We start from the raw sequence: 27,529 nt of genomic DNA, 5'->3' as shown, positions 1-27,529 counted from the left end.
TTTCTGAAGCCTCCTCGCCTTTTCTGTGCCGTCAGCCACGGAACGGAGCAGCTTCCCTCTTAAGTAGATTTGGAACCCATCCACTTCCTATTACCACCCCCTAGGATTCTTGTCCTCCACCTCACTTGCATCGTGGAGGTTACTCCAGGTCTCTCGGACTTGCTTTCCTTCACACTGTTCTCCAAACTTCAAGTATAGCACTTAAAATATAATAAACTCCCCATGTGTAAGATAAATCCATCAGAACAGTGATATGAATCATTATTTCATGATGATCTCATCCTTTCTGTGTTGTCCTGCTGCATTCTGTGACCTCTACTCATACCTAACTTTTGACTCAGTCTCCTCTGAAACTGCCTTAGGGTGCCCTAGGCAGCTTTAACTCTGAGTGTGTAACAGCCCAGTCACCTGAGGAGGGAGTTTCAACTGAGTGATTGCCCAGATCAGATTGGCTTGTGGGCACGGCTGCAGGAGATTTCTCTGATTGTAAATTGATATAGGATGGGCTAGCCACTATGGACAGGATCGTTGCTGCATAGATGATCTCGGGCTCTGTAAGAAAACTACCCAAGGGCTGGCGTTAGTGGCGCATGCCTTTAATCCCAGCACTCAGTAGAGCCAGGTGGATCTCTGTGAGTTCGAGGCCAGCCTGGTCTACAGAGCGAGATCCAGGACAGGAACCAAAACTACAGAGAAACCCTGTCTTGAAAAACAAAAACAAAAACAAAAACAAAAACAAAAACAGCTACCTAAACATTAGCTGAGCACGTGAGCAAGCCGGCAAGCAGTATTACTCCATGGTTTCTGCCTTGGAGTTCCAGTTTGAATTTCTACCCTGACTTCTCTCAGCAATGGACTATAACCTGGAAGCAGAAGCCAAGTAAATTCTCTCCTCCTCTAAGCTGCTATCTGCCAAGGTATTTTGTCACGACTATAGATAGAAAGGAACCCAGAATGCTCCTGCATCCTATTCCTGGGTCTCCTAATAAGCGGTTTGTTTAATAAATGAATTCCAGAAGTGCCACTAAGGTGGAAAAATAAATCAATATTACAATGTCGAAGGCTCTTTAGATTTTGATATGAGCACAGATAGATCTGTTTCTTAATGCCATTAAAATATAATCATCAAAGAATACCAAGTCGTCTTTGATGAGAAATTAGCTTTGACATTATTATTAAACCTGGAAATGCTGGACTCTGCCCTCTTCCTTTTTTTTTTTTTTTATTAGTTGTGTACTGAGTTTCTGTCTCCAATAAATACTATTAATCACAAACTTCAGTAGTTCACAGTGCAGCAAAACAGAACATCAGTGGAAGCAGGGCTGTCCCTGGTGCTTTGGCTGGCTCTTGGGAACCTATTCCTCATGCTGGATTGCTTTGCCCAGCATGAATACAGGGGAAGGTATACAGCAGCTTGTGTGTCATGCTTTGCTGATGCTCGTGGGAGGCCTGCCCCTTTCTGAAAGAATATGGAGGAGAGGTAGATTGGGGGGTGGGGGCGGAGGGAAGTTGGGGGGTGGGAGATGGAGGAGAGGAGGGAGAAGAGGCTGCTGTTGGGATTAAGATAAAAACAAAACATCAGTTGACCTCCCTTGTCTTTAAAAAATGCTATTGTTTTATTTGTTTGCTTTATCTGGGTATAGATTAATCACTAGGCAAGTCAGTAATTGAGTATTGTGGTTGCACCATGAAAGAGTATGCTAGTGACTTTATCCTTCCCCTTTTTAGGATGTGTGCATGTTACAACAGGATATCCTACCCAAGAGTACACAGCTGTAAACCCGAACTCCATACCTGCCACCTGGAAACCTTTAGTTACCTATAAACCTGAACTCCATACCTGCCACCTAGAAACCTTCAGACTAAAATGAAATCTAATAGAGTAGCTAGCCTCTCTTTCTGCTCCTAAGTGGAATGAATATGGCCATACCATTCTCATGTAACACATACACATACACACATGCATACACACACACACACACACACACACACACACACACACACACACACACCATCTTTTTTTTTTTTTCGAGACAGGGTTTCCCTGTGTAGCTTTGCGCCTTTCCTGGAACTCATTTGGTAGCCCAGGCTGGCCTCATACTCACAGAGATCCTCCTGCCGCTGCCTCCCGAGTGCTGGGATTAAAGGTGTGTGCTACCACCGCCCGGCATATGGGTAATTTTTTATTTGTTTGTTTGTTTGTTTGTTTTTTGCTTTGCCATCTACATTTTAATGAGTCGTCATCAATATCTGTAATCTTAGAAACTATTTAAAAATAGATCTAGCCAGAACAGACATGAGTGAGCTAGGAGAAAAATATTTTGCATACCAAGCTGATAGACAAGTGCTTTGGAAGTTGAGAAAGCAGAGGTAGGGGTGGTATTTGAGGGAGTCATTTAGATGGTGAGATGTGAGTTAGGATTAAAGGTGGTGAGGAGGGACAGCAGAGACAGGAGTAGCAGTGGATAAGCTGTGATGTGAGATCCTGACTGGAGGACTGGACAAGAACACAGCCAGGAGGCCAGTGTAGCGGAGGAAGATGTGAATGGAGAGTGTAGACGCTAGTCCTTGATGCAAGCATTCTATCACAGCCTACTTTAAATATTATACTTTCTTCAAAATAAGATGTTCTGTTTTTCCCTAAGCAGTATGTATTTTCAAAATATTAAGTAGTGACACCTATTTCTCACCTGATCGTTGCTACAGTTAGTTGATTTTGAACATCAGTTCTGATGCAGACCCAAAAGCAAAACAGTTGTCCCTCTTAGCCCACCATTGCCATCTAGTGGTTGATGTATGCTATGACCACACATTCCGACCACAGAGGGAAGGGCACAGAAGGGATGTATGTGCCTTTCCCATAAACCTCCTAAATGAAAAGGCTTTCTGAGAGCACTACAAGGACAAGAAGTCTCTCAGTGTGCAAAATTACTCTTACATTGGTTTATATAGAGTCACAATTAGAAAACCCTGGAAGAAAATTTGAGATAGAAAGCACTAAAAACAAAAGAGACATATGATGTAGAAAGTGAAAGTTAATAAATAAAAGTGTAATGGAAAGAACTTGGATGTGCAGCTGGAACAAAACGTATTGAAGTCTAATAGTCATGTTAGATAAACATGTTAGTTAGAACCCTTAAAATAGATTTTATATAGTGCTTTATATGGTATTTAACAATGTAATATACTCAAATTTTGTGGCCTTTAACTCTTATTCTAATTTTCCATTTAAAAGTATTCTATAATTTTGGGGGGTTGTATTTACATTAATAAAATAATTAACTATTAACAACAGTGTCCAAAAATGATAGCTATTTAAATTTGTACTAACATTAAATGAAATTGAAATCTAGTCCTCAGACCCACCAGCCATATTTCTGGAACTCCATAGTCAAATCTGGTTAGCAACCACTGCTCAAGACATTGAAAATAAGGGACAATCCTGTCATCACAGAAAGTTCTAGGTGGATGTTTTTGCTCAGTAAAAATGATTTAACAGGTATATTTTGGGTACCTACTGTATGCAAAGCACCTGTGGAGTTCATTATAGCAGACAAAAGAGATAAAAGAACTGATTTTAGCATCCTAAAATATATCATCCTGGAAGTGGTACATGCACAGCTAAATGTTTTCAGTCCACTGTGCGAGAATGCTAAATTTATGTACTCAGTGAGGCACTGAAAGATGCTTCGTAGAGAAATGAACATTTAAGCACAAAGGAAATGTCTTATATTTTAAGTGCTACACTTGAAGGTTTTAAGAACAGATTAAGGGAAAGTTAGACTAAAGCCAAGAGGCCTGGGACAATCGCCATGATGCCAAGGAGGCAGAGAAAAAGAAGCGTTGGAAATGGCTATGGGAGGCAGATGGGCTCCAAGTCTACTGGGAAAGCAGAGCAGCTCAGTTCAGTGGCTGACAGGATGGAAGAGTCGAGGAAGCTTAAGAAAGAGACCATTGAAGTCAGGTTGCAATGAAGGATGCCCAGTGTGCTACACCCCTAGATCCAGCACCTGAGGGAGAGTGCTGAGGGACAATGATGCCAACAGTTTGCCTTGGAAATACCTGAGCACATGGAGTTGTTATCACAAGCCAGGGCGGTATATTTAAACCAAGCTCAGGTAAGACACCTGAGCTAGAGAAAAGAGATTTGTGTTACTTTTTTCCCTTTTTGTATGTTACCTATATTAACCCTGGATTCAAAATAGCCTATGTACATTCATCTTTCAAAAAAACAAAAGGGAACTTTACATTTACAAGAGAGAAGAAAGATTGTTTTAAGTAAGTATATAGAAGATAGGAAAGTATGAGTGTGGGATATTTGGATGTGAACATTAATTCTGTGAGGCTGGGGTATTAGAAAGAAAATTAGAGTCATTACAGATTAAAGTTGCCCTGAGCACCCTTTCATCATAGCGAGCACACTTACCATTGTCCTACCGAGCTGCAGAGCCATGGGAGAGAGTGAGTTTTAAGTAGTGAGTTAGCATCTCTATCCATAGTTCTGCTCTGACAGCAGGAGTACTCCTTGAACCCTGGGTCCTCTTCGTTCCTCTCATTATTTACTTACCTCCTGGGTTGACTTTGCTGCTTCAGTTGTTTTCCTCTTCAGTCCAACCATCATTTCCTAACATCATCATGGTGTCCAACCATCATTTCCTAACATCATCGTGGTGTCCAATCATCATTTCCTAACATCCTTGTGGTGTCCAATCATCATTTCCTAACATCATCGTGGTGTCCAATCATCATTTCCTAATGTCATCATGGTGTCCAATCATTTCCTAACATCATCATGGTGTCCAATCATCATTTCCTAACATCATCATGGTGTCCAATCATCATTTCCTAACATCATTGTGGTGTCCAATCATCATTTCCTAACATCATCATGGTGTCCAATCATCATTTCCTAATGTCATCATAGTGTCCAATCATCATTTCCTAATGTCATCATGGTGTCCAATCATTTCCTAACATCATCATGGTGTCCAAGCATCATTTCCTAACGTCATCATGGTGCTGTTTCTTTCGCTTCCCCAAAGGTCTTTGCCATCTTGTCTGCACAAAAGCAAACTAGTCTGAAGATTGGAAACAGAAGCATACCATCCTTTGCCTGGATAGTTGAAGCTCCATAACCTACAGTGTCGCTCTGTCCCCTCATACCATTGCACCACTCTGTCCATCCTGTTGTCCTTCATGTCCCACTGTCCCTTACTGCATTTGTATGCATGGCTCCCTCTGCCTGGAGCACTCAATGGACCTCACACTGACCATCTCAGTAAAATGTCACTTCTTCCAAAAGTCCCGCCTCCTTTAAATCCTTCAGATTCTAGATTGAAGTGGAATTTTCTATTTAATGTGTGAAATGGTTTCCCTAATTGTAGCTAATTTTTCCTCAGCTTACTCCCCTTGACTAAGAGAACCATGAAAGCAGTCTGCTATCCTTCCACACTATTGTTTTTTTTAGCTCAGGCAAGCAAAGCACAGGAGTAAACCAGTGAGCTTTGTTCCCTAATTCAACAGAATAAGTGCTAGAGTAAGCGGCCAGGGTAGAAAGGAAGATTAAGGGGATGGGGGATGAACAGATGTTTAACCTGGTGTTTTGAGTTCTGGAGAGTAGTGTGACAAGTCTCCCAGCTTACATCTGGACATGAATGGCTATGACTACTGGGCTGATTGCGGCTACTGGAATTGATATCCCCGCTGTTAATTGAGTTACTTGGGAAGGAAAGGTGCAGAGAAGCTGCCCCACCCTTACTTAAGTTTGACCTTGTCAGGGTGAGATTTTGTTTCTTTGTATATATGATACACTCCAACCTATGGATCCCTACCATTCCCATGACAGATTCAAGAATAAAACCCGTTTTTTGAGTCCCCAGAAGGGACCCTGACTCAGTATAACATATGCGTCCTGTGTTACAGCTAGTACTTTTAAGGAGTCAGGAATACATTGGTTTTACTATTGATAGGGATAAGGATAGGGTACCCTGACTAGATGACTCTTTTTCCATTTAGTGATCTCCATGGACTTTTATTTTCTCATCTAGAGTTAATATATAATAAAGGGAATATTTGAATTCTAAAGAAAAAAATCAAGTTTATTTGCCTCTTTAACTTTGCTTTCCCACATGGTATATTAGAGTAGTGTGCAACTCTAATTCATAGTTGGAGAATTGAATAGATCCAAGAACATAAGATTCTAAATAAGGAACTAGGTGGTGGTGGCACATGGGAGCCCAGCACTTGGGAGGCAGAGCCAGGCAGATCTCTGTAAGTTCAAGGCCAACCTGGGTTACAGAGTGAGATGAAGGACAGGCACCAAAATGACAAGGAGAAACCCTGTCTTGAAAAACCAAAAAAAAAAAAAAAAAAAAAAAGAATCTAAATAAGGGCTAAAAGGTGACAATTGCTATTAATTTTGGAATTGTCTAAAGAGAACTTTGCACGTAGCACTGATGATCATGCAGAGAGCATTCAGAACGTGGACAGAGGGAAATGGCATATGTATTAGGTGGAGGCCAGAGGGAAAAGAGCTAAGATCCTGAAGAAAGGAATTCCCAGTCTAAGAGCTACAGTGGAAGGCCAGTGAGTTCAGACTGAGATAAGCATTTTAGCAAAACATCGGGGAGATGAAGAAGATGCCAGTAGAGAGCAGGCTAATGGAAGAAATATCAGCTACCAAATCTTCTGTTATGCAAAGACCTTATAAAATGAAAATAATAGCACCCATGCTTTAGTGAGAATCTAGAAAAAAGGCACATGCACTCATTCAGAGGCAGAAGAATGTCATGAATGATGGTATTTAGAAAGCCCAAAGAAACTTCGGAAGAGTTGGGACTCTGGGACCCAAACTTTACTGATAACTCCATCTGGTCTACCACCACAGGAGACCCTCTTCTTTGTCTGTAAAAGAGATAGAAGAGAGGTGGCCTGCGTGTAATGACATGTGCAATTCTGAAATATTACCCTTTGAAAATAAAATACAACTTAAAGATTTAATGTGTGCAATCTCATTTTTCATCAACTAAATACTGAAATGTAAAGTGGGTTCCAAAATTCTGAAGTAGAATGTACAGTGTTGAATCTCATTATTTCATGATTCATTATACAGACTCAGCAGGTTGTACATATGTATAATACATACATATACACACACACATACATACATACATACATACATGTAACAACAATTATTTGGAAAAGAGACCATGAATTTGAAAAAGAAAAAAATCAAGGAGAGTTATGCAGATGGGAAGGTTGGATGGATGAAAGAGAGGGGGGAAAGGGTGTAATTATATAATAATCTCAAAAAATAGAAGAAATAATTAAAGTAATAATTCAGTATATAATATTTTACAATTTTCTTTTCTCTTTACTCTGTAAATAAATTGAGATTATAAAAGCAGTACGGCATAAAGATCAAATCAATATGCTTTCATAAAATAAACCATGACTACGATCATTACTCCTGCATGATGAAATAAAATGTATCTTGGGCTCAGTGGTAGAGCAGCTTCCTAGTGTGGTGTGTGTGTGTGTGTGTGTGTGTGTGTGTGTGTGTGTGTGTGTATGCATATTTCTCAGTGCTAGTAATAATTTCAAAACATAACTGGTTCACTAGAAAATTAACATCTGTAATTTTTTGTTAACATTTTTTAATGTGTCCATTTATTTGAAAACTCCATTGTTTCCTCAAAGCATGTACACTAAGAAGCTTTCCCAAAACCCCTAAGGGTTTGGAGACTATTAAATGAGACCTGATGGTTTCTTTAGAAGCACAGGTCTAACATGTCAGTAAAATACATTATTTACAGAAAGGAAAGAATTCTGCACCTGGATGCATTTGACGAATGCCTATTGCCAGTATTTGAGAACATAAACTCTGCTGACATTCACATATCTGTATTTAAATTCCAGCACCTTATGAAATATGCCCAGAGGATTATCTTATATCAATGGTGTGGAAAAGGACCCCTGCGGGCGACCTGGCATTCAATCAATGTCCACTGAATGCCACAGGTACAGTAAGATGACCCACCCAACCTTACAATGTGTATCCCAGAACTGAATGCTATAGGTTTGCTTAGTAAGTCGCTTAGTAAAACCTTGCTCTATTTTAAAAAAGGTCTGTCCAATAAGCAGTTGATAGAACAATTTTAGTAAAATGCTTTGTAAATGGAGTCGAAGAAGAGAAAACATTTCATGCGCATGTTTTCTAAAGCAAAAAGAAAACGTCTAAGCCCAGTTTGTAGGCTGCCTCCCAGTGCTCTGCCTTCCAGCATCCTGCTCTAAAGCTTCTCTCTGTTCTCTGTGACATGCAGGCACCACTAGCAGACGCTGCTCTCTCAGTCTTCATGGAGTGGCCTTCTGGGAACAGCCAAGCTTTGCAAGATGCATATCCAATGAGTACAGACACTTGCAGCATTCAGTAGGTGCAAAGTCAGCTTTACTACTTGCTCTGTTTATTCTTTCCTAATGATCACTATGTGAGAATTTAACCTTCTGTTGTACAATCAAATCAGTAACACTCTGAAGAAATGCCCCAAGGAAAAAGGGATGTGATAGGGAGCTGATTTCTGTGACTCGGAGGTAAATTGTTTGATTCCTTGAGCCTGGGTTTTTACAGATCCTGACAATTTAAATGAAAATATTCCTTACCTGCTGGAACAAAGACCTGAGCAAAATCTTCCTCAGTTTCACATGTAAGAATTCAACTAAGTATCATGATTGATTCAAGGCTTCATTAGATACTACATGATAATTTCAAAACACTGTACATTTTTAAAATCAAATGCCATTTAGTTTTCAGTAATTGGAGAATGACAAAGCTGTGTTATTTAGGTATCACATTTCTCATGCAGTTAAAATATAAAGAAAATGATGGTTCATTGCACTACAGAGACTTAATTACTCACAAAAGATTATATGGCCAAATTTTCCAAAAATGGCTCCCCCCCATACCATTGAATTATTCACAGAACATAATATTTAAAAAAGCAGTCACATTCCTGTATTTTAAATTCCAGAATCTTATGAAATTTGCCCACAGGATTATCGGATGCCTATGGTGCAGAATATTTTGAGCACAATTCAGTTTTGCTTGGTTTTGTTGAAGTGCAAGTCATTGTCGTTATTCAGAGGCTACTGCCACTCTGTCCTGGCAGACATGAAGTCCTCTATACACAGGCAAGGTGAACAATGTAGAAAACAGAAAGGAAAAAAAAAAGCAGGAACCAAGCACAGTGATGTTAAGAGCCTCCATGCTTTACTGGTCTTTTGTTGGCTTTTTATGTTCTCACTGTAAGTCAAAAACACACATAGTGTAAATATTCTTGCTTGTGCATGAAAAGAACAGCTTATGCAATAACTGTACCAACTAAGTAGAATTAGTACTTATTTAATTACCAGAAAAAAAAAACAACAACAACGCATTTTAGAAAGTCTAAAACCAAATGCTATGTAATGCATTCACATATCAAATTGGTAATTACAGTAATGTAACTGATAATCATTTAAGTAATAGTGTCTTATTTATTTCACTGTGCATACAAATGTGTGTTTATATGTATACATCAATGAATTATTGACTATATGGAGCCTTATTTTATCATAAAGATACATTCATATGCTACATAAATGTTACCAGAAAAATACACAATTTTTTTTTTAATTTTTACATAGCCATATAAATGTCAATTCTGTTGCTGATTTGTTATGTAGAGGTATTAGATAACATTTGGTTTTGAAATTTTAAAATCTAAATTTTGTATGTATATATATATTTATGTGTATGTGTATGTTTATATATGCTTTTATACATAATGGCAACATATTATATATACCTTAATTTTGGAACACAAAATGTAAGAATATAATATGTAAACTATCTGTTATATAACATCTGCCACTGATCAGATCATTATATTTCAGAATTGGAAGCAATATAATTTTATGTGGTTGATTTTTTTCTAGTGTTAGATAGCCTACTTTAATCCCATTGGGCTTTTGTTTCAGTGTGCATCTTTCCTTTTCCTTTGCTTTCTTTTGTCTGATAGTATTGAGGATTGTTCTTAGGGCTTCATATATTTTAGGCACATGTTTACCAAAGCACTCTATCACCAGCTTTCTTCCCCTTTTTAACCTAAATATGTCTATACACAGTTCTTATTGTGGCCATGAACAGAACAGCAGCAGGAATTAAATAAATGATAAGCCAATCCTTACAAATTAGGTCAAAATGCATATCACCTTTTCATGGGAAGTATTTGCTCTCTGAATTTAATTTTTCCCTAGAATAATGAAGGAGTTTGCATTCTTTGAGTGCAGGCCATCTAACAAGGACGCAGATACACTCTATGACAGAGAAGAAAGGAGATTTCAAACTGTGAATCCTGTAAGAACTGCACATTTAAAAAGTTAATAACAACCGATGTGCACATGTCCTTGATGAGAGAACATCAGCTGTGGGTGCTCCCTTCTTAGTTGATACAGGAAAGGAAGATCATCAAGACACAGTCTACTTCTGTGAGGTGTAGAGTGAAAGTTACATCCTGGGCACAATTGTTTTGAGACCCATTCTCTCTTCTTAAAGCCAGATAGCCTTCTCAGCTTTTAATTAAAAATTGTCTGACCTAGACTACAGTGTTGTGGGCAGTATGTCCTCAAGATAATGATATGACCACATTTGAGTCTTAGTTGGTCTTTACAGAAGAGAAGTAGCATCACTTTAGTATTTGGGTGTGTGGGAGGTAATAATAGATGAAATGCTTTATATTTCCTGTTTGCAAATTATTATAAAGTCATGCAAGTATGGTGAATTAATATCTTTGTTGAGTGAAATTTCATACTGAGTTTTAAAAATCACCCCTCCAAATAAAATTTTAGAAACCCACACATTGCTAATAAGCAGTACCAGCAGAGAAACAGCAGCTATGGATAGATAAGTAGATAAGGAAGAAAACTGAGAGGTGGAAGATAGATGTCTCAAGTATTTGACACATAAATTATGATTACACATATATATACATATATATATATATGAATACACATTGGTAGGAATGCATAAACATACGATCTGTGCATTTGAAAATACACAGGCCTAAGATGCCTATGTATACAACCTCATGCTTGCTTATGTATCATAACTTTCACATTTACATGTTCCGGTCATATAAGATAAAGAATGGATCTGTGTTTGAAATGACAGTTGTCTTACAGTCATCCTCATTATCCAATCCACGAAGTCCATCAGAAATAGAAGAGAAAACAAGTTGTCTAAAGCTCACCCCTGTAGTGCCCCCAAAGTCTACTTTAAGTACTAGCACTCAATAGTGCTTACGATATAGAACAATTGAGACTCACATAAATCATAATTACTTTAAAGATGATATTCTTTCCTCTGGAGGAGTTTATCACTTCAATACCTAATCTTTGATGGATTTTATTTTCTTATGTTTTTATACCCATAAAGCTAATTAAATTGCAATCAATTATTTATAGTCTACTGCAGGAGTTTATTCAAACTAGATAGGCTGATAATTTCTAACCTTTTAATGTGTAAATTACAGTATATGTTGCAAACAAAACACAAATAGACACAGTGCATGCCTATAACAGTTTCATAAATAAGCAGGCAAAGACTAACTTTGAAATGAAATCTTATCATCTATAAACAATAGCTGAGTATGTCTTGTGAACTCTCAGTTATAAACCAGTTAGAAAAAAAAATGGATCATTAATCAGTTTAAAATATAAAATTGTTGCCCAGTCATGATGAGAAATTGGTTTTGGTTATTTAAGGGTAAATACTGCCTTGTTTTAGTTTGCCTTTCCCTAATGTGGAACACAGTGCTGAGTATAGATAGTATAGATAGTCCAAAAATGCCTATTTTCTTATTTACAGTAATCTATCGACAGCTGAAGAGTTCAGGTACATCCATTTCATTTGTGGTTTTTAATCATTTGAAAGCAATACATATTACTACACAGATGCAGTTTTTCCAGTCCAATAATTTGTAGAAATACGGAGTAATTGCTGCCCTTACAATATGGACATCTTTGGTCAATACAGAACAACTTTTGCCAACAAATACCTATGATGTTTGCTTGGACACCTTGTGAGATAAAAAGTTAAACCCAGTCATCAAAATGCTATTGTTTTCTTAAATTTCCTAAACAAACATACATACACCCATGTTTCATTTACAATATGTCAGAATATATGCCATTACAAAAGAACATATCTTAAAGCAAAGGAAAGGGGACAAGCTTCCAAAGACTTTTTCCTAAATTCATCAGGCAGGTATATCACTCTCCTTTCCCTGGAGAAGAGTGAAAGATGGCGTGAAGGAGGGCTGAAAAAGGGCTAACAATGTCATCCTAGTGAAAGAGCCTCTCTAAAGAAAGAAGAGTTATAGGTATACATTTTCTCTCTTAGATTTCTGATCCTGAATTCTCTGGCCCTATTACCCAGAATGTCATTAAACAAGCACACCCTTGAAGGCATGCTTTGTCTAGTCATTGACAGTTGCACATTCTGGTAAGAGATGTCAAAGAGGGTGAGACTTGATGTAAGGATGTTGTTGCTCCTTTGCGTTCACTAGTTGCACTTTTCAAAAAAAGGTATAGATCTAGAGAAGAAAAGAAACAGACAAAAAGAAACCAAGAGGGGGAAAGAATATACAGAGATGGAACATGAGCATGGGTTAGTTTATTTTTCTCTCATGTTCTCTATCTATCTATAGCTGAATTTTTCTCCATTGCTACAACACCCTCCCCGCCCCCCACACACAGAAAGTCACAAAGTTGCCTACTACTTCATTGCCCAAATTTTCAGAACATTATTTAGAAGAGGGTTAATGTACTTTGTTATTAGATCTTTTTTTTCAGGGGGGGGGTGTCTTTATTTATTTATTTATTTATTTATTTATTTATTATTTGTTTGTTTATTTATTTATTATTATATTTGTGTTTTAATTTTACACATCAGCCATGGGTTCCCCTGTCCTCCCCTCCCCTCTATTCCTTCCCAACTCCTCCAGGGCCAAGACTCCCCTGGGGATTCATTTAAACCTGGTGGATTCAGTACAGGCAGGTCCAGTCCCCTCCTTCCATGCTGAGCAAAGTGTCCCTGTGTAAGCCCAAGGTTCCAAACAGCCAGCTCATGCACTAAGGACAGGTCCTGGTTTTCATGGGTGTATCTGCCTTCCTTAGGTTGGAATTTTCCTTCTAGTGCTTTCTGTAGGGCTGGGTTTGTGGATAAGTATTGTTTAAATCTGGTTTTGTCTTGGAAGGTCTTGTTCACTCCATCTATGATGATTGAAAGTTTTGCTGGGTATATTAGTCTAGGCTGGCATCCATGGTCTCTTAGTGTCTGCATTATATCTGTCCAGGTCCTTCTGGCTTTCAAAGTCTCCATCGAGAAATCGGGTGTTATTCTGATGGGTTTGCCTTTATAAGTCACTTGGCCTTTTTTCCTTTGCTGCCCTTAATATTCTTTCTTTATTCTGTACGTTTAGTTGTTTAATTATTATGTGGCGAGGGGACTTTTTTGGGGGGTCTAGTCTGTTTGGTGTTCTATAGGCTTCTTGTATCTTCATAGGCATTTCCTTCTTTAAGTTGGGAAAGTTTTCTTCTACGATCTTGTTAAATATATTTTCTGTGCCTTTGAGTTGGTATTCTTCTCCTTCCTCTATCCCTATTATTCGTAGGTTTGGTCTTTTCATGGTGTCCCAAATTTCTTGGACATTTTGGGTCATGCTTTATTGGTTTTAGTGTTTTCTTTGACTGATGAATCTACTTCCTCTACCGTATCTTCAACACCAGAGATCCTCTCTTCCATCTCTTGCATTCTGTTGGTTATACTTGCCTCTGAAGTTCCTGTTTGTTTACTCAGATTTTCTATTTCCAGCATTCCTTCTGCTAGTGTCTTCTTCATTTTTTCTATTTCCCTCTTCAGGTCTTAGACTGTTTCCCTTGCGTTTATAAGATTTTCTTTCAGGGACGTATTGTTTTCTTCTGCTTTAATTGTCCTTTCCTCTAGTTTTTTATAGCAGTTCTTCCCATTATTTGTTTGTCTGTTCCTCCACTTTATTTTTGATTTCTTCTATATAAGGCTCTAGCTTCTTCATGATGTTACTTATAAGGTTGTTTTCTTCTTCTTCCATTCCGTGATGTTCAGGTCTAGCTGTTGGAGAAGGGCTAGGTTCTGGTGATGCTGTATTGCTCTTTATTTTGTTGTCTATACTTCTGCCTTGGTGTCTGCCCATCTCCTTGTGGGTTTGTGCTTGGTCTTATCAGTGTACTTGGTCAAGACAGAGATGACAGATTTAGGGAGCCTCTCTCTGGTCCAGATGGAAGCTCTGGGCCGGATGGGAGCTCTGGTCCAGATGAGAATGCTGGCCAGATAGGAGCTGGGGGGCTGGACTCTGAGTCTCAGGAAGTCCCTGGGGTCTCCTTATTTTGTCCAGATGAGAGCTCCTCTTGTCCAGATGGGAGTTCCAGGACAGGATGGAAGCTCTAGTCCAGATGGGCGTTCCAGGGCGGGTGGGAGCTGGGGGCTCTGTGGTCCAGATGGGAGTTCCAGGGCAGGATGGAATGCTGGACACTGGTCTCTAAGTCTCTGGAAGTGGCTGGGGTCTCCAGCAAATGGATCTGGGGGCAAGGCGTTGAGGTTGTAGTGTCCACTGGGGGGGTCTCTCTGGTCCAGATGGGAGTTCTGGGGCAGATGGGAGCTGGGGGCTGGTCTCTGAGTCTCAGGAAGTGGCTGGGGTCTCCAGCAGATGGGTGTGGGGGCAGGGTGTGGAGACTGCAGGGTCTGCCTGCAGTCTTGGAAAATGGGAACCTTCCCACAGGACCCGCAGATTGGCCAGAAACTGGGGCCAAGTTGGGCAGGTCCTCCCAGGATGGTGCCCAGGGGTGGGACCCAGGGGCGGTTGCCTCTCTGACTATAACCCCAGGCATTCACCTCTGATCCAGATGGGAGTTCCGGGGTGGAATATTATTAGATCTTAATTAAGGGAAAGGAAATAATATCCCCAATAGATTATTGCGGAGCAGAATTTAGTAAGGTCAAATGCATGCAAAATTATTGTTTCTATAATGAACAAGAAGAAGCCAGAACCCAGGGCCAATTGGTACAGAACTAGCACAAGTTTTCAATTTTCAAATATTAACTGTGTACAGTAGTCTTAAGAAACTGGACCTACCCATTCTGTTTTTATAAATGTTTTATACAAAAGCTAGAACATAGCAAGCAGCAGACAGAGAGGAGATCATGGCTGAACATTATAATAACATGGAAGTTATTTTCACTGAATCAATAAGCAGTCACTCAAAAGCCCATTAAGTAGGATTGATATCAGTCATCGTATCTGTTATTGTGAACTAGTATCAATACTAATTACAACATTGGTTGACATCCATACCCATGTATTTCTAGTTTCTTTTCCCTGTCTTAAAGGAATGTAGAAACTCTCATTCTAACTCAAGACCAAGCATTTAGCTTCCTTTTCAGTAATGTTGCCAAACTAAGAATTTGCCAGAGTCATGTCCTCTAGAACTCAAATAATTATTTCAGTATTCAGCAATGCCAAAGAAAGCTAAAAAGCATGACTTCTTTTAAGATGGGCAGAAGCCTATTTATTTCACAAAAATTCATGCAGTGAAGTTTTTGGATTTAAGTTAAAATATTTAAGTCTTAGAACTGTGAAAATTTTATATGTCAAATTTTATAGCATTTTCAAAGTATCCTAATAAATTTTCCATTATTTGATTTTTCATGTTTCCAATGTAATATAGAATAATTAAGCTGTCAAGATTTTTTTCTATACTATACGGACAAAATAGTAAATGTGGTCGACTTTATATGTGTCTTAGTCAGTGTTCTATTGCTGTGAAGAGACACCAGGACCATGACAACTCTTATAAAAGAAAGTGTTTTATTGGGGCTGGCTTCCAGTTTCAGAGTCCATTATCATCATGGCAGCTCACAGGCAGACATGGTATTGGAGAAAGAGCTTAGAGTTCTACATCCTGATCCTCAGACAGCAGGAAGAGAAAGGCCCTGAGCCTGTGTTGGTCTCTTGTTGAGCCTGTGTTGAAACCTCAGAGCCTACCCCACAGTGACACACTTCCTCCACACATTCTTATCCCTTTCAAATAGTGCCAATCCATGATGACTAAACATTCAAAACCCGTGAACATATGGGAGCTATCCTCATTCAATCTATGACATGCTATGTGGATTCTATTAAAACCAAATATTCTGCTTTAGGGCAATTACAAATAATACATAAAGAAATGGAAATAGCTGTATTTCAGTAAAATTATTTAAAAAAAAACACTCAATGGACTCAACACAAACTGCAGGCCATTGTTTACTGACTCCTAGAATAATATACACATTTTTTTAAGATTTAAAAGAATATATAATATCTTTGGGAATCTCCCTTATAAAACAGGCAAACTATTTTTTATTTATTTTGTCTCTTTCCCCCTCTATTTTCTTTAGCATTTTAATAATTTAGCTCTAATCTCTAAATAATTTGTGCCCCTACCCTGCCACTTCTTCCCTTTCTCCTTTGTTACTAGTCAAATCTCCCGGCCTCTTTGCATATGTAACACTGTTTATGGAGAGTTGGGGATTTCAACAGTGGAAATGCAGTATGCCTTCTGACCATGCTCTCTCTATTCAACAGAAAGCATTCTGTCCCTGTAATAGCTAACTTTTCAAACATCATTTCTTTATTGATTCTTTGGGAACTTCACATCATGAGCCCCAATTCTGCTCACCTCCCAGTCTTCCCATTTCTTCCCCTCACCCCTGCAGCACCCACTGCTCTTCCAGAGGTCCTGAGTTTGATTCCCAGCAACCACATGGTGGCTCACAACATCTGTAATGAGACCTGGCACCCTCTTCTGTATACATAATAAATAAATAAATCTTTAAAACAAAACAAAACAACAACAACAAAAAACTTCTTCAGTTCTCCTTTCCTGCCACCACCCTCTCCAACACCTCTTCATCCTGGTGGCATCGGATGTGGTGTGTCACATAGTATACCCTTTTGTCCAATCAGCTTTGCTAACAAGTGTTCATTGCAAGGAGTCACTGGTCTGGTTCAAGGCCTCTGGTTTCTAACACACCATCATCACTGGATGCTCACCAAAACTCCTGTTGGATATCCCGAGGCTGGCCCAAATCATGAAGATCCTGTTGGTATTGTTCTATAGGACCAGTCCCTTCATGAGCTCCAGCAGATTCTAGATGGGTTAGATGTTAGGGTAGGGCAACCCAAGTCTTGGCTGTGGGCAAGGGTGGGTGGTAGCTGAGCTGCTCAATCCAGGCCACTACGGCCATCTATCTAGGGCAAGGGTCCAGAGCCAGCACCCCTATGCCCATGCCATCAAGGTTAGTTCTCCCTTGCCTATGATGAAGGGTGGGGAGATCTCTCTTGAGTACAGGGGCCAGCTTTCCTGGTAAGGGTCATGGCCAGCTTTCTTGCTTGAGTGTCCAGCAAGAAACAGGGTCAGAATAGCTAACTTTTCTCACTGTGATAAATCCTTGACAGAAAAAGAAAAATAAGATGAAGTATTTATTTTGGCTGATTTCAATGGTTTCATTCCATGGAGGTCTAATCCCTTTGCTAGGACCGTTCCTTAGGCTGAACGTCATAACAGGGAGGCACAAAGCAGACTTGCTCACCTCCTGGAGACCCAAAAGCAGAAAATGAGGCAGAGAAAAGCCTGGAGACCTTTCAAAGCATGATCCTACTGAACTGCTTTTCCCACCTTGATCACATCTTTGCCAAGTCCCAAAATTTTCATCAAATTCTGAATCTAACGTGAATGAGTCCACCGGAAAGATAAGAGTCCCTTAATCTAGTACTCATAAATATTATATCCACCTGTTCTGAACTAAGCCTTACACACATGATCCTTTACAGGGATACTCCATATACCCTTTCCTTGCCTCTTCAAATATTGTGTGTTTTCATTGCAATTGGGGACTGAACTTAGACAGGGCTTTTTTGATGTTTTAGTAAGATTGTGCATTACATAGAGAAGACCAGGGGTAGCCAACTTAGGAGACTGCCATGATGCTTTCTGCACCAAGAAGGCTTTGGTAGCCAGCTTAGGAGACTGCCATGATGCCTTCTGCAACAAGAGGGCTTTGGTAGCCAAGTTAACTGCAGCAAAGGTTTACTTTAACTCACAGCTATAGTCAATAGTTGCTTGGTGTTTGATTTGTGGCCTATGGCAAACTAGTACATTTCAATAGGAGTATGTAAAGGATGGGCTGTCCTATAGTGGCTATATATAGTCTCATAATAAATATTCAAATCATATGAGATCAATAGTCTAGCTTTCTTGCATCTATGTTCAATCTCCTAATGCTTTCTCTAGCTCAGTGGTGTTGTGAGCTAGAAACCAAGCCTTTAGACATGGATCTTTAACAGGCACATCATCCTACCACAGAGTCTGCCTAATGTCCTTTTTTCATTATTTCATTTACAGACTTTGAATGGACAGCATATGCATGGCTATCCTGTTATCTCTGAGGATATAAAAAACATATCTGTGACTTTCACTAGTTTCTCACTCATAATCCAGATTTCTTGACAACCTCCAATCTGTCAACTGTCTTCATGAGAATACAGTGGCTACTCAAAGTTCCCTTGCCAGGCTTTGGTTTGAAGTACTAGAAAAGATTTAGAAAATTATGCTTCGTATTAAAAATAAAAACTTAACACATACATTTATGTGTGTGTGTGTGTGTGTGTGTGTGTGTGTGTGTGTGTGTGTGTGTGTGTACAAGTATCAGGGAGCATATGTGCAGGTCAGAAAAGAATTGTAGAAGTCTATTATCTCTACCATGTGGATCTCCAATATCTGCCTCATGTCATCTGTCATGGGAGCAAGCATCTTTACCCACTCAGCCACATCACTGACCCACACCTGTATTTTAGAAACATTTGTCCCAACTCTACAGCATTCTGATACTATAACTTAGGTTGTCGTATTATGAGATGCCCAGTAGATATGTAAATAACTTAAAAGCACTACCAAGTGAATGACTTTGATCTTAAAAGTATGACATCATCATTAAATGAATTAAAAGATATATTTAGATTATTGTTTCATGGGAAGAAGTTTCATGTATAATTTTCTTTTAATTGAAGCCACTCAGAGCTGAGAGAACCTTTAATACACCTTACAGATGGAATGTAGGAGTTAGTGAAGAAATAATATATAAATATATAATGTATCAAGTGTATCATTTGCAAAGAGCAGCTATAATAAACCCTTTTTTTAGGATTGAGACAATGGAGGTAACTGTGGCTGCCAATGGGTAATATAAAAGGGAAGGAATAAATTTGCTTTAGAAATCTGCCCACTCTATAAACCATGAACAGCTTGCAGTAATTCTTTCTTCTTAAAGACCAAGGAGGCTTAATTCAGAACTATCCAAAACCCCAACAATTTCATATGCCACCCGTCCCCTTCATTCTTACCCTTGCAACACGACATGTGAGTGTCACAGCAACTGCTCACTTTGTCCTTTGAAGCACATATCTCTCAGCCTTGCAATGTCAATGGGAGTAATTATACTGATATTATCATTTTAAAAGGGAATACTAAAATTATAAAAAAAACATTTCTGACACCTTAGGTGACTAAATTAAGAAAATAAATAATTATTTCCCAGGGGAAATCAAGTATTTGCCCCACTGTACTTTATTTGAATAAAACTACAGACAAAATATTCTTATATGTATTTGCAAACAATTGTGGGATCATTTACACATTATATGCCAAAATTGTTACTACTGTTCAAATAATTAGAAGTACCTCAAAATGTAGTAGATTTCTTAGAGTTCTATATTTCTCATGTTTTTTTATTCAGGAGAAACAAAAGTTTAATACCCTTTTAAAATGTGAGGAATTGGGAATGATATGTAAATACTTAAACCCTTTTTTGGTAATTTTTAGTGAAAAATGTGTTATAAAACATGAATAAAAGGCCAGGCGGTGGTGGTGCACACCTTTAATCCCAGCACTCGGGAGGCAGAGGCAGGCAGATCTCTGTGAGTTCGAGGCCAACCTGGTCTAAAGAGCGAGATCCAGGAAAGGCAAAAAGCTACACAGAGAAATCCTGTCTTGAAAATCAAACAACAACAAACAAACAAAAACCATGAATTAACCATGCTAATACCTAAGAGACAGGTGTGCTTCAGACTGTTATAAGGAAGATCTTGTGACCAGCACTGCTTAGGCCTCTGGAATCCTGGTAGACAGCTAATCTGACTGGGCCACTTCTACATGGAGAACTGTGGATGTCTATGGTACCTCGAAAGGATCATACTAGAACTCAAATATCTCATGAAGCATTCCTAGTCTTGGACTTGCCATGTAGAAGGTACTTGCTTGGTAAATTGTGTATTATTTTTCCTATATTTATTTTTTAAAGGCAGAAAGTAAATAGCTGTAAGTGTAGACACTTAAAAATTTCAAAATCAGAATTCCAAATTCCAAAATTTCCAAATCTAATCACATCAATTAGATGCCTTTTAATTATTAATATTTCTGTCTTTGGACTTCATAATATAATTACATCATTTCCTCCCTTCTATTTCAATCCACCAGACCCTCCCATACACATCTCCTTGCTTTCTTTCAAAATCATGGCCTCTTTTTTCATTCATTATTGTTAAATACACACACACACATACACACATATACACATTTATAATATACATATATTCTGAAATACATAAATACAAACTACTAAGTCTGTGTAATGTTAACTTACATGTATATATTTTCAGATCATTTTGTATTGGATTACCAATTGCTATGTTCTTCTGTTGGGAAGACTATACTTTTTTTTTTTTTTGAGACAGGGTTTCTCTGTGTAGCTTTGCACCTTTCCTGGACCAGGCTGGCTTTGAACTCACAAAGATCCTCCTGCCTCTGCCTCCCGAGTGCTGGGATTAAAGGCCTGTGCCACCACCACTGAGCTGGGAAGACTATTCTAAAAGGCAATTCTGTCATGTAAATGTTATCCAATATTACATATTTCTTCTTATTGAATGGTAATCAACTGCCACCTTTATCTTGGAAACACTTAAGTAGCACAGTTGCACACAAACCAAGGAAATCTTTCTTTAGTCTCACTTCACTTTAGCAGGCATGTGGAACAGCAGATGCTATTGTGTGGCAGACTCCATGGAGAAATTATTGGGGACTCAAAGATGACTGTGAGCTACAAGCCCTTCAGGAGTTTGGGGTCTAGTGGAATGCATGAGATAACACAATAATAGGACAATGCTGTAAGATAGAACAGGATTACTTCCAGGAGGCATGAGAGTACAGATCATGGCATGATTATACTTATATGAATAGAATTCATGAAGCAGAAAAGAAATGTAACAATTTAACCAGAGGAATAGTCAACAGCATGTAAAATTAGAGAAGACTGTGACTCAGGAAGCAAACACAAGTTCCATGTCATTTCTTTTGGAAGAGGTAAAGAGTTTGGATAAGATGTCATTGGAAGACTAGCAGAAATATAGGAATCATGGGTTAGGCAAAGCTGACCTTCAGAGATCATATTGAATGACAAGTATTTATTTTCACAAACGAAAGTATAGCTGAGCTTAAAAGAGAGAGTCTGTACATACCAAAAGTGAAGGAAGAAAGAAAACTAAACAAAGGTCAAGTTACAGAGTGAAGTTGTGGGAATGTCATGTTATATGAGAGCCCAGAGCACTTACTAGAGGCTAAGATTCAAAACCCCTCAGGAGAATGCTTTCAGGACCACCTTCCACAGAAGGAGAGAGACTCTCCCAAGGCTCCAATAACCAGAAACCCCATTGATATCCTGGCTTCATAGATAAGGAAACTAGGTGAACTCTCAGACCTAGGGCATTTCTGTGAACTGTGTGACTCAAAAATTGGGGGAGAGAGAGAAAAGAAATTACTTTTCAGAAACTGAAATTCCTAGCCTGAACTAAGAGCCAATAGAATTCTTATGATAATCGGCATGAATTGCAACATGACCATCAAACTGCCCAAGAACTCCTCTGCTGGAAATAAAGAAATCTGCAACTAGACTCCATGATATTTTATGACCCTGGATTGGGGCCCCGAAGAATGAGAGCATTGCACATGTTTACAATAATTATTCATTGTATTAGTTAAATCCCATGAGCTGGAAGCTAGTGCATGTAGGAATCTGGAGAGTTAGCAATGCATATATGAAAAATAGTTATTTGTCTAAAATAAGAGATAAGAGGAAGAAGAGAATTTAGTTAAATAATGGGAGAGAAAGTGAAAGATTAAGCACAACATTTATTAGTATGTGACTGAGCTTTTTGTTGCTGTGGCAACTATCTGAGGAGGCACCATCATAAACGAACATTCTCTTGGCTCACAGTTTCTCACCATGGTTGTCTGGTGGTATTATTGCCGAGAGCTGGACATCCTGATTATGACAGGGAACATGTGACACAGCAAATCTGCTCACATTGTGGTAAATGGAAGTCAAGACATGTAGACAGGAATGAGCCAGTGACAGTAATCCCCAAGCACGTTCCCAGTGACATTTTCTAAACCCATCCCATTGAGCCCTACCTCCTGAAATTTCCAGTACCTCCCAAAATATCACCATGAGCTAGGAACCATCTTATATGTGAGCCAGGCTGGGTAAGGGGGATTCTATATCCAAAGTATAACAAAACGGGAAATGTTGTCATACCAATTAATAATTAGAATAGATGGCCAATTAAATCCAAATGAAGCAATAATTACTGAACTGGGTATTAAAGACATAAAGTTCTAGACCAGTATACATTATCTAATCAGAGAGAAAAGAGGAATTGGAAGTTGAATCCTGGAAAAGTGCAAACTATTAGCCAATACCCAAAACAGGACATGTCCTCCTTTTTTTTACAGGCAAATCAAATGATCTAGAAAACAGGTATCTCTCCAATCCTCCTAAAGAATAAGTGGCAGATTCCAGGAAAGGCACAAAGCTACACAGAGAAACCCTGTCTCGAACCTCCCCCCCCCAAAAAAAGAGAAAACAAGAAAAAAAAAGGTTTTTAGAACTGCACCTACTTGAAATCTTTAACGAGATTTCCAAGAATGATCACACAGTATATTCACTATCCATTAACTGGAAAGCATATTTCAACTCAACGTGTTCTGGGAAGCAATGTGTCTTCTCTGAATACTCTTTATTCTCTGTGTCAATGCTATGCGTAGTCTACACCGGTATGTAAAAATACTGCAAGGTGTTTGCCTGGGGTCCTTTTTAGTAATGATATCCCAGAGGATGCTAATTACTGTCCATTGCGAGAGCATGAATGATCTGAGTGACTGTTTGCTAAGAACTGGACTGAGCACAGCTCATTCAACAGAAGTTTGCTAAGCAGCTATCAGATGGCAATGATGCTAGATGTGTTGCTGACACAGATCAGGAAGGCTGGCTTTCCTAGCTCTGATTGGATGGTCTATTCAGTGCCTCCCATAACTGTTTCTATTGCAAACAGAAATCATGCCTGAAGGTTTTCTTCTTAAAGGTTCGAGTTAATTCTGTGAGGGGAAACACCCCTAAGATCTGTGACATAAATGTCTCTCCTAGACACAGATATAGATTGTAAAATAGTAGATGGAAGCAGTCAGACCTCATTCAGTGTGGCAGCTATTGTTTCTGCTCCAGTTGAAGAGAAATCTAAGTCCTTTGCCCCTCTGAATTGCACATGTCAGTACAGAGCTGAAGACTGAACTTGTGACATTTTAGGCTCGATCCCATTCACTTCGGTCCTTTCTAGAACTCTCTAAACCTCCTCTGCTGAGCTACACGTTTTCCAGCCTAGATATTGTAGTATCTCTGTAAGTCAAGAGGGCTATTTTTCTCAAGATAGTGGTTTGTCTCAAGCTATCGATCAAAGTGTTTGATGTTGACAACGTTGAGAAGGAAGATGGCACGACTCTGATGTTTACTGGCTTACTCCTATGATCTAACAATGACGAGACAATAGAGGACTCATCCATTCATCTGTTTAATGCACACAGTCAGTATCTGAAGTCATGTCGATGATAAAATTATGACAGTACGTCAAATGGAGAAAATATGCAGGTAAAATTGATCATATTGGACTGGGATATGGCAACTGAGAGGGAAGAGGAAGCCATTTTTAGTAGAGCTTTCTGAGAAGGTGACTGACATATTAGTTCAGACAGAAGGAAAAACAAATGGAAAGGTCCCAGAGCAAGGGTGTCCTCTTCCATCCTTAAGGAAAAGGAAAGGATGAGGGACTCGACCACAGAAAATGAGGGTGAAGTTGCTGCAAGTCTTGACCTCTACTGTGAGAAGCTCAGTTCATGGGACAGCAAGGGCCTTCCTTGTATGGTTTCTGCTGCTGATTATCTCAGGTTCACACCAGTTCATTTAACAAAATGATTTCTAAAGCACTAGACTGCATGATTGTATGCTTTTGAATTATAGGAGAGGTAGTAAACCAATCTTTCTACCAATGACATGATGTATACTTCAGAGCCTGGGATTTCTTGACTCTGAAGTCCTTTTTACTGCAATTACACTGCAGAGGTGTAGTTAGTGCATAACAACTGAATCTGCTCTGATGGATCTTTGCTGGACTGTATGGTAAGGGTGTTGGGACAGAAAGATGGACAACAATGATGAATAGTCAATGTGGTAAGAATGGGAAATGTACAGGATGAGAGTGAGCACAGGGAATGAATTTATTAACATTGTTTGTCTATTTCAAATAATAAGGAACAAATCTGAGTGCCTTGAAGGAAATAAAGGAAGAAATAGAGTATCAAAGTACAATAACAGGAAGTCATGCAACATATGACCAAAACAGAAAATTATAAATGTTTCTCAGTAGTTTAGGAGCAGAGCAGTAGGTCAATCTGTCATTCTGACAGTATGACGGTAAGACAGCGATAACCAAAATTGTTGTTGAGAACAAATATTATAAAGTAATTATAATCTTTCTGTCTCTGTCTCTCTATTTCTCTCTCTTGGTTTTTTGAGACATGGTTTCTCTGCATAGTCCTGGCTGTCTTGGAACTTGCTTTGTAGACCAGGCTGGCCTTGAACTACTCACAGAGGTCCTGCCTCTGCCTCCCAAGTGCTGGGATTAATGGCATACACCACTGCTTCTTGTTTATAAGCTCATTTCTGATCTTGCTCTCCTAAATAACTTCCCAGACTTGTTACATGTAAAAGTAATTTTTAAAAATTTTCTGCGGTTAAAATATATTTCCCCCAATGCATTTATTGTACATTCTAATTGAAAACAGGAAGACTGTCAGTTCTGAAAGAGATACACAATGTTCATATTAGCTTTTGTATGCTGGACTGTTAACCCATTAAACTTTAGGATATATAGAATTTACTGTTTTTTAAAAAATTAATTAATTGATTGATTTTATATCCTAACCACAGTTTCTGTTAGTTTTAAAGTAAAGAATGACCATGCCACAATCTACAGACCCAGAGAGGCTAGATAGCAAGGAGGGCTCAAAGGGGTCAATTGGATATCCCTAGGAAGAAGACATAGAAGAGATTTTATAGGTGGACTGGGGGGAGGTGGGGATGGGAACATGAGGGATCAGGTAGGTATAGGGTAGAGGGAAAGTACTGAAAGAACCAACTGGAAAGGAGGGTCATTTCAGGGTCAGGTAGAATCCTGGTACAAGGGACACTTCCAGGAATCTACAAGGATGACCCCAGATAAGACTCCCAGCAAAAGGGGATACATGGTCAGAACTGGCCACTTCCTGTGACCAGGCAAGACTACCAGTGGGGGGACTGGGACACCAACCAACCCAACCACGTAGCCTTTGACCTATCATCTCTCCAGCCTATGGGATGTGCTGGGATAAGGGTGACATAGAGATTCTGGGAGTGGCCAACAAATGACAGGTCCAGCCTGAGACCTCAGGAGTGACTTCACCCAAGCTGACAGTGCCTTCAACGCCAGGACCCTGAGGCTGGATGGCCTGGACTTTACTGTTTTTAAATCCTTCTAAGTGCCACAAGACTGTTTTAAAGTTACTGAACAATTTAAAAAATAATTGCTAATTGAAGAGATGGAGAGAAACAGTAATGAAGATTCTGATGTGTTTTCTGTTCTTTTGACCATAACAGATTAAAGAGCATCTTGCAAAGGGGCAGCGGATGCTGGCAGGTGATGGAATGTCCCAGGTCACCAAGACACTGTTGGATTTAACCCAGAGGAAAAATTTCTATGCAGGTGACCTTCTAGTGTCTGTGGAAATTCTCAGAAATGTGACAGATACATTTAAAAGGGCAAGTTACATCCCTGCGTCTGATGGTGTCCAGGTAAGAGAGATGAAGCCTGAAGGACAAGACCAGTATAGATGTGATCATAATTTGCCTCCCACCCCCTGAGACTCTGGTATACTCACCTTGGAGGCAGCTGGGCTGGAAGGAAGGAATGCTCACAGCTTCATAGGAACATCTTTACTGTGTATAATGTGGACTCTGGAAGTGACCTCAATTTTCTTAAAAATGCTGCCCCTCAGTATCCTAGCCATCAAAATGTTCACATTAAAGCTCCAGGAGAGACCAAATGATCGTATGGGTGAAGTGCTTTGAACTTGTGAATGAAAAACATTATCGCAAATTCAAGGTGGTATTGTGGATGTTTTATGCCCACATTTAATATTACCATCTTGCCATAGGAGACTATTAACAGTGCATTAGGTATAATGAAAGCATATTAAGTATAGCATGCAAAGAAGACACGGTGTAACATTTGTTGGGGGACTTTTTATATGAAAGAGGGAAAGCATATTTAACATTGATAATTCTTGCCTGAAAGTATAAGGCACATAGAGGATTATTTTAGATGGAAAAGTAAGAAACTCAGTAGCTCCTCGAGGCCCTTTGGCCTCGTCATGGAAGACTTTAGAGCAACATCATTTACCTCCATACCAGAACCTAAGTACTGACCCAACTGAGTATTGCCTTGCCATTAAAACAAAGCATGGCAAACAGCACATTGAATGCAAGGCCACTGTGTACTTTAGATCAACTCCTTTTCTGCTGTAGACTAAAATGTACTCCTGCTAGTCTGATGTCAGCATTTCTGGAAAACTGCAATTCTGCTATCTATAAAAACACTCAATCATTAATGGAATCAACCATTAATGATGCCAATGATCCGATCTGCATGCAGGTGTGAATATTTCTAAGACAATCCCATAGACAAAGGAAAGTTTGTATATGTAGGAATGATCCATGCTGGGTTTAATACCATACAACCATTGTCTGCCATCTTAGTGGCAATAATGGAAGAGGTGTTGGATAGAGAATTAACATCATTTGAGCATTTTGAAGATAGTACTTTTCTTATAGAAAGTAGTCTAGTCTTTTAAGAAATTAGGTAAGTGACAAGCATCTTTACTCCTAACCTTCTGAAAATTCCTATTAGCACTGACCTAAAAAACCAGCATTTGAAGTCCT

At 39.1% G+C, this 27,529-nt stretch overlaps 1 protein-coding gene across 3 annotated transcripts in view; it reads left to right on the top strand.

Annotated features, from left to right (window-relative positions):
- The window catches only part of Adgrb3 (adhesion G protein-coupled receptor B3), a 725,876-nt gene that overhangs the window by 300,730 nt on the left and 397,617 nt on the right, over nucleotides 1-27,529 (top strand). For all 3 annotated transcript variants that reach the window (XM_036167755.1, XM_036167756.1, XM_036167754.1), the window contains exons 8-10: nucleotides 7,918-8,019; nucleotides 8,322-8,428; nucleotides 26,189-26,383. In XM_036167755.1, coding sequence (XP_036023648.1) covers nucleotides 7,918-8,019; nucleotides 8,322-8,428; nucleotides 26,189-26,383 — 404 coding nt within the window. The remainder of the gene's footprint in view (nucleotides 1-7,917; nucleotides 8,020-8,321; nucleotides 8,429-26,188; nucleotides 26,384-27,529) is intronic.

Source organism: Onychomys torridus, chromosome 18 (assembly GCF_903995425.1).
Source record: "Onychomys torridus chromosome 18, mOncTor1.1, whole genome shotgun sequence".
NCBI classification, from domain to species: domain Eukaryota; kingdom Metazoa; phylum Chordata; class Mammalia; order Rodentia; family Cricetidae; genus Onychomys; species Onychomys torridus.
This window is presented reverse-complemented; position numbering and strand designations above follow the sequence as displayed.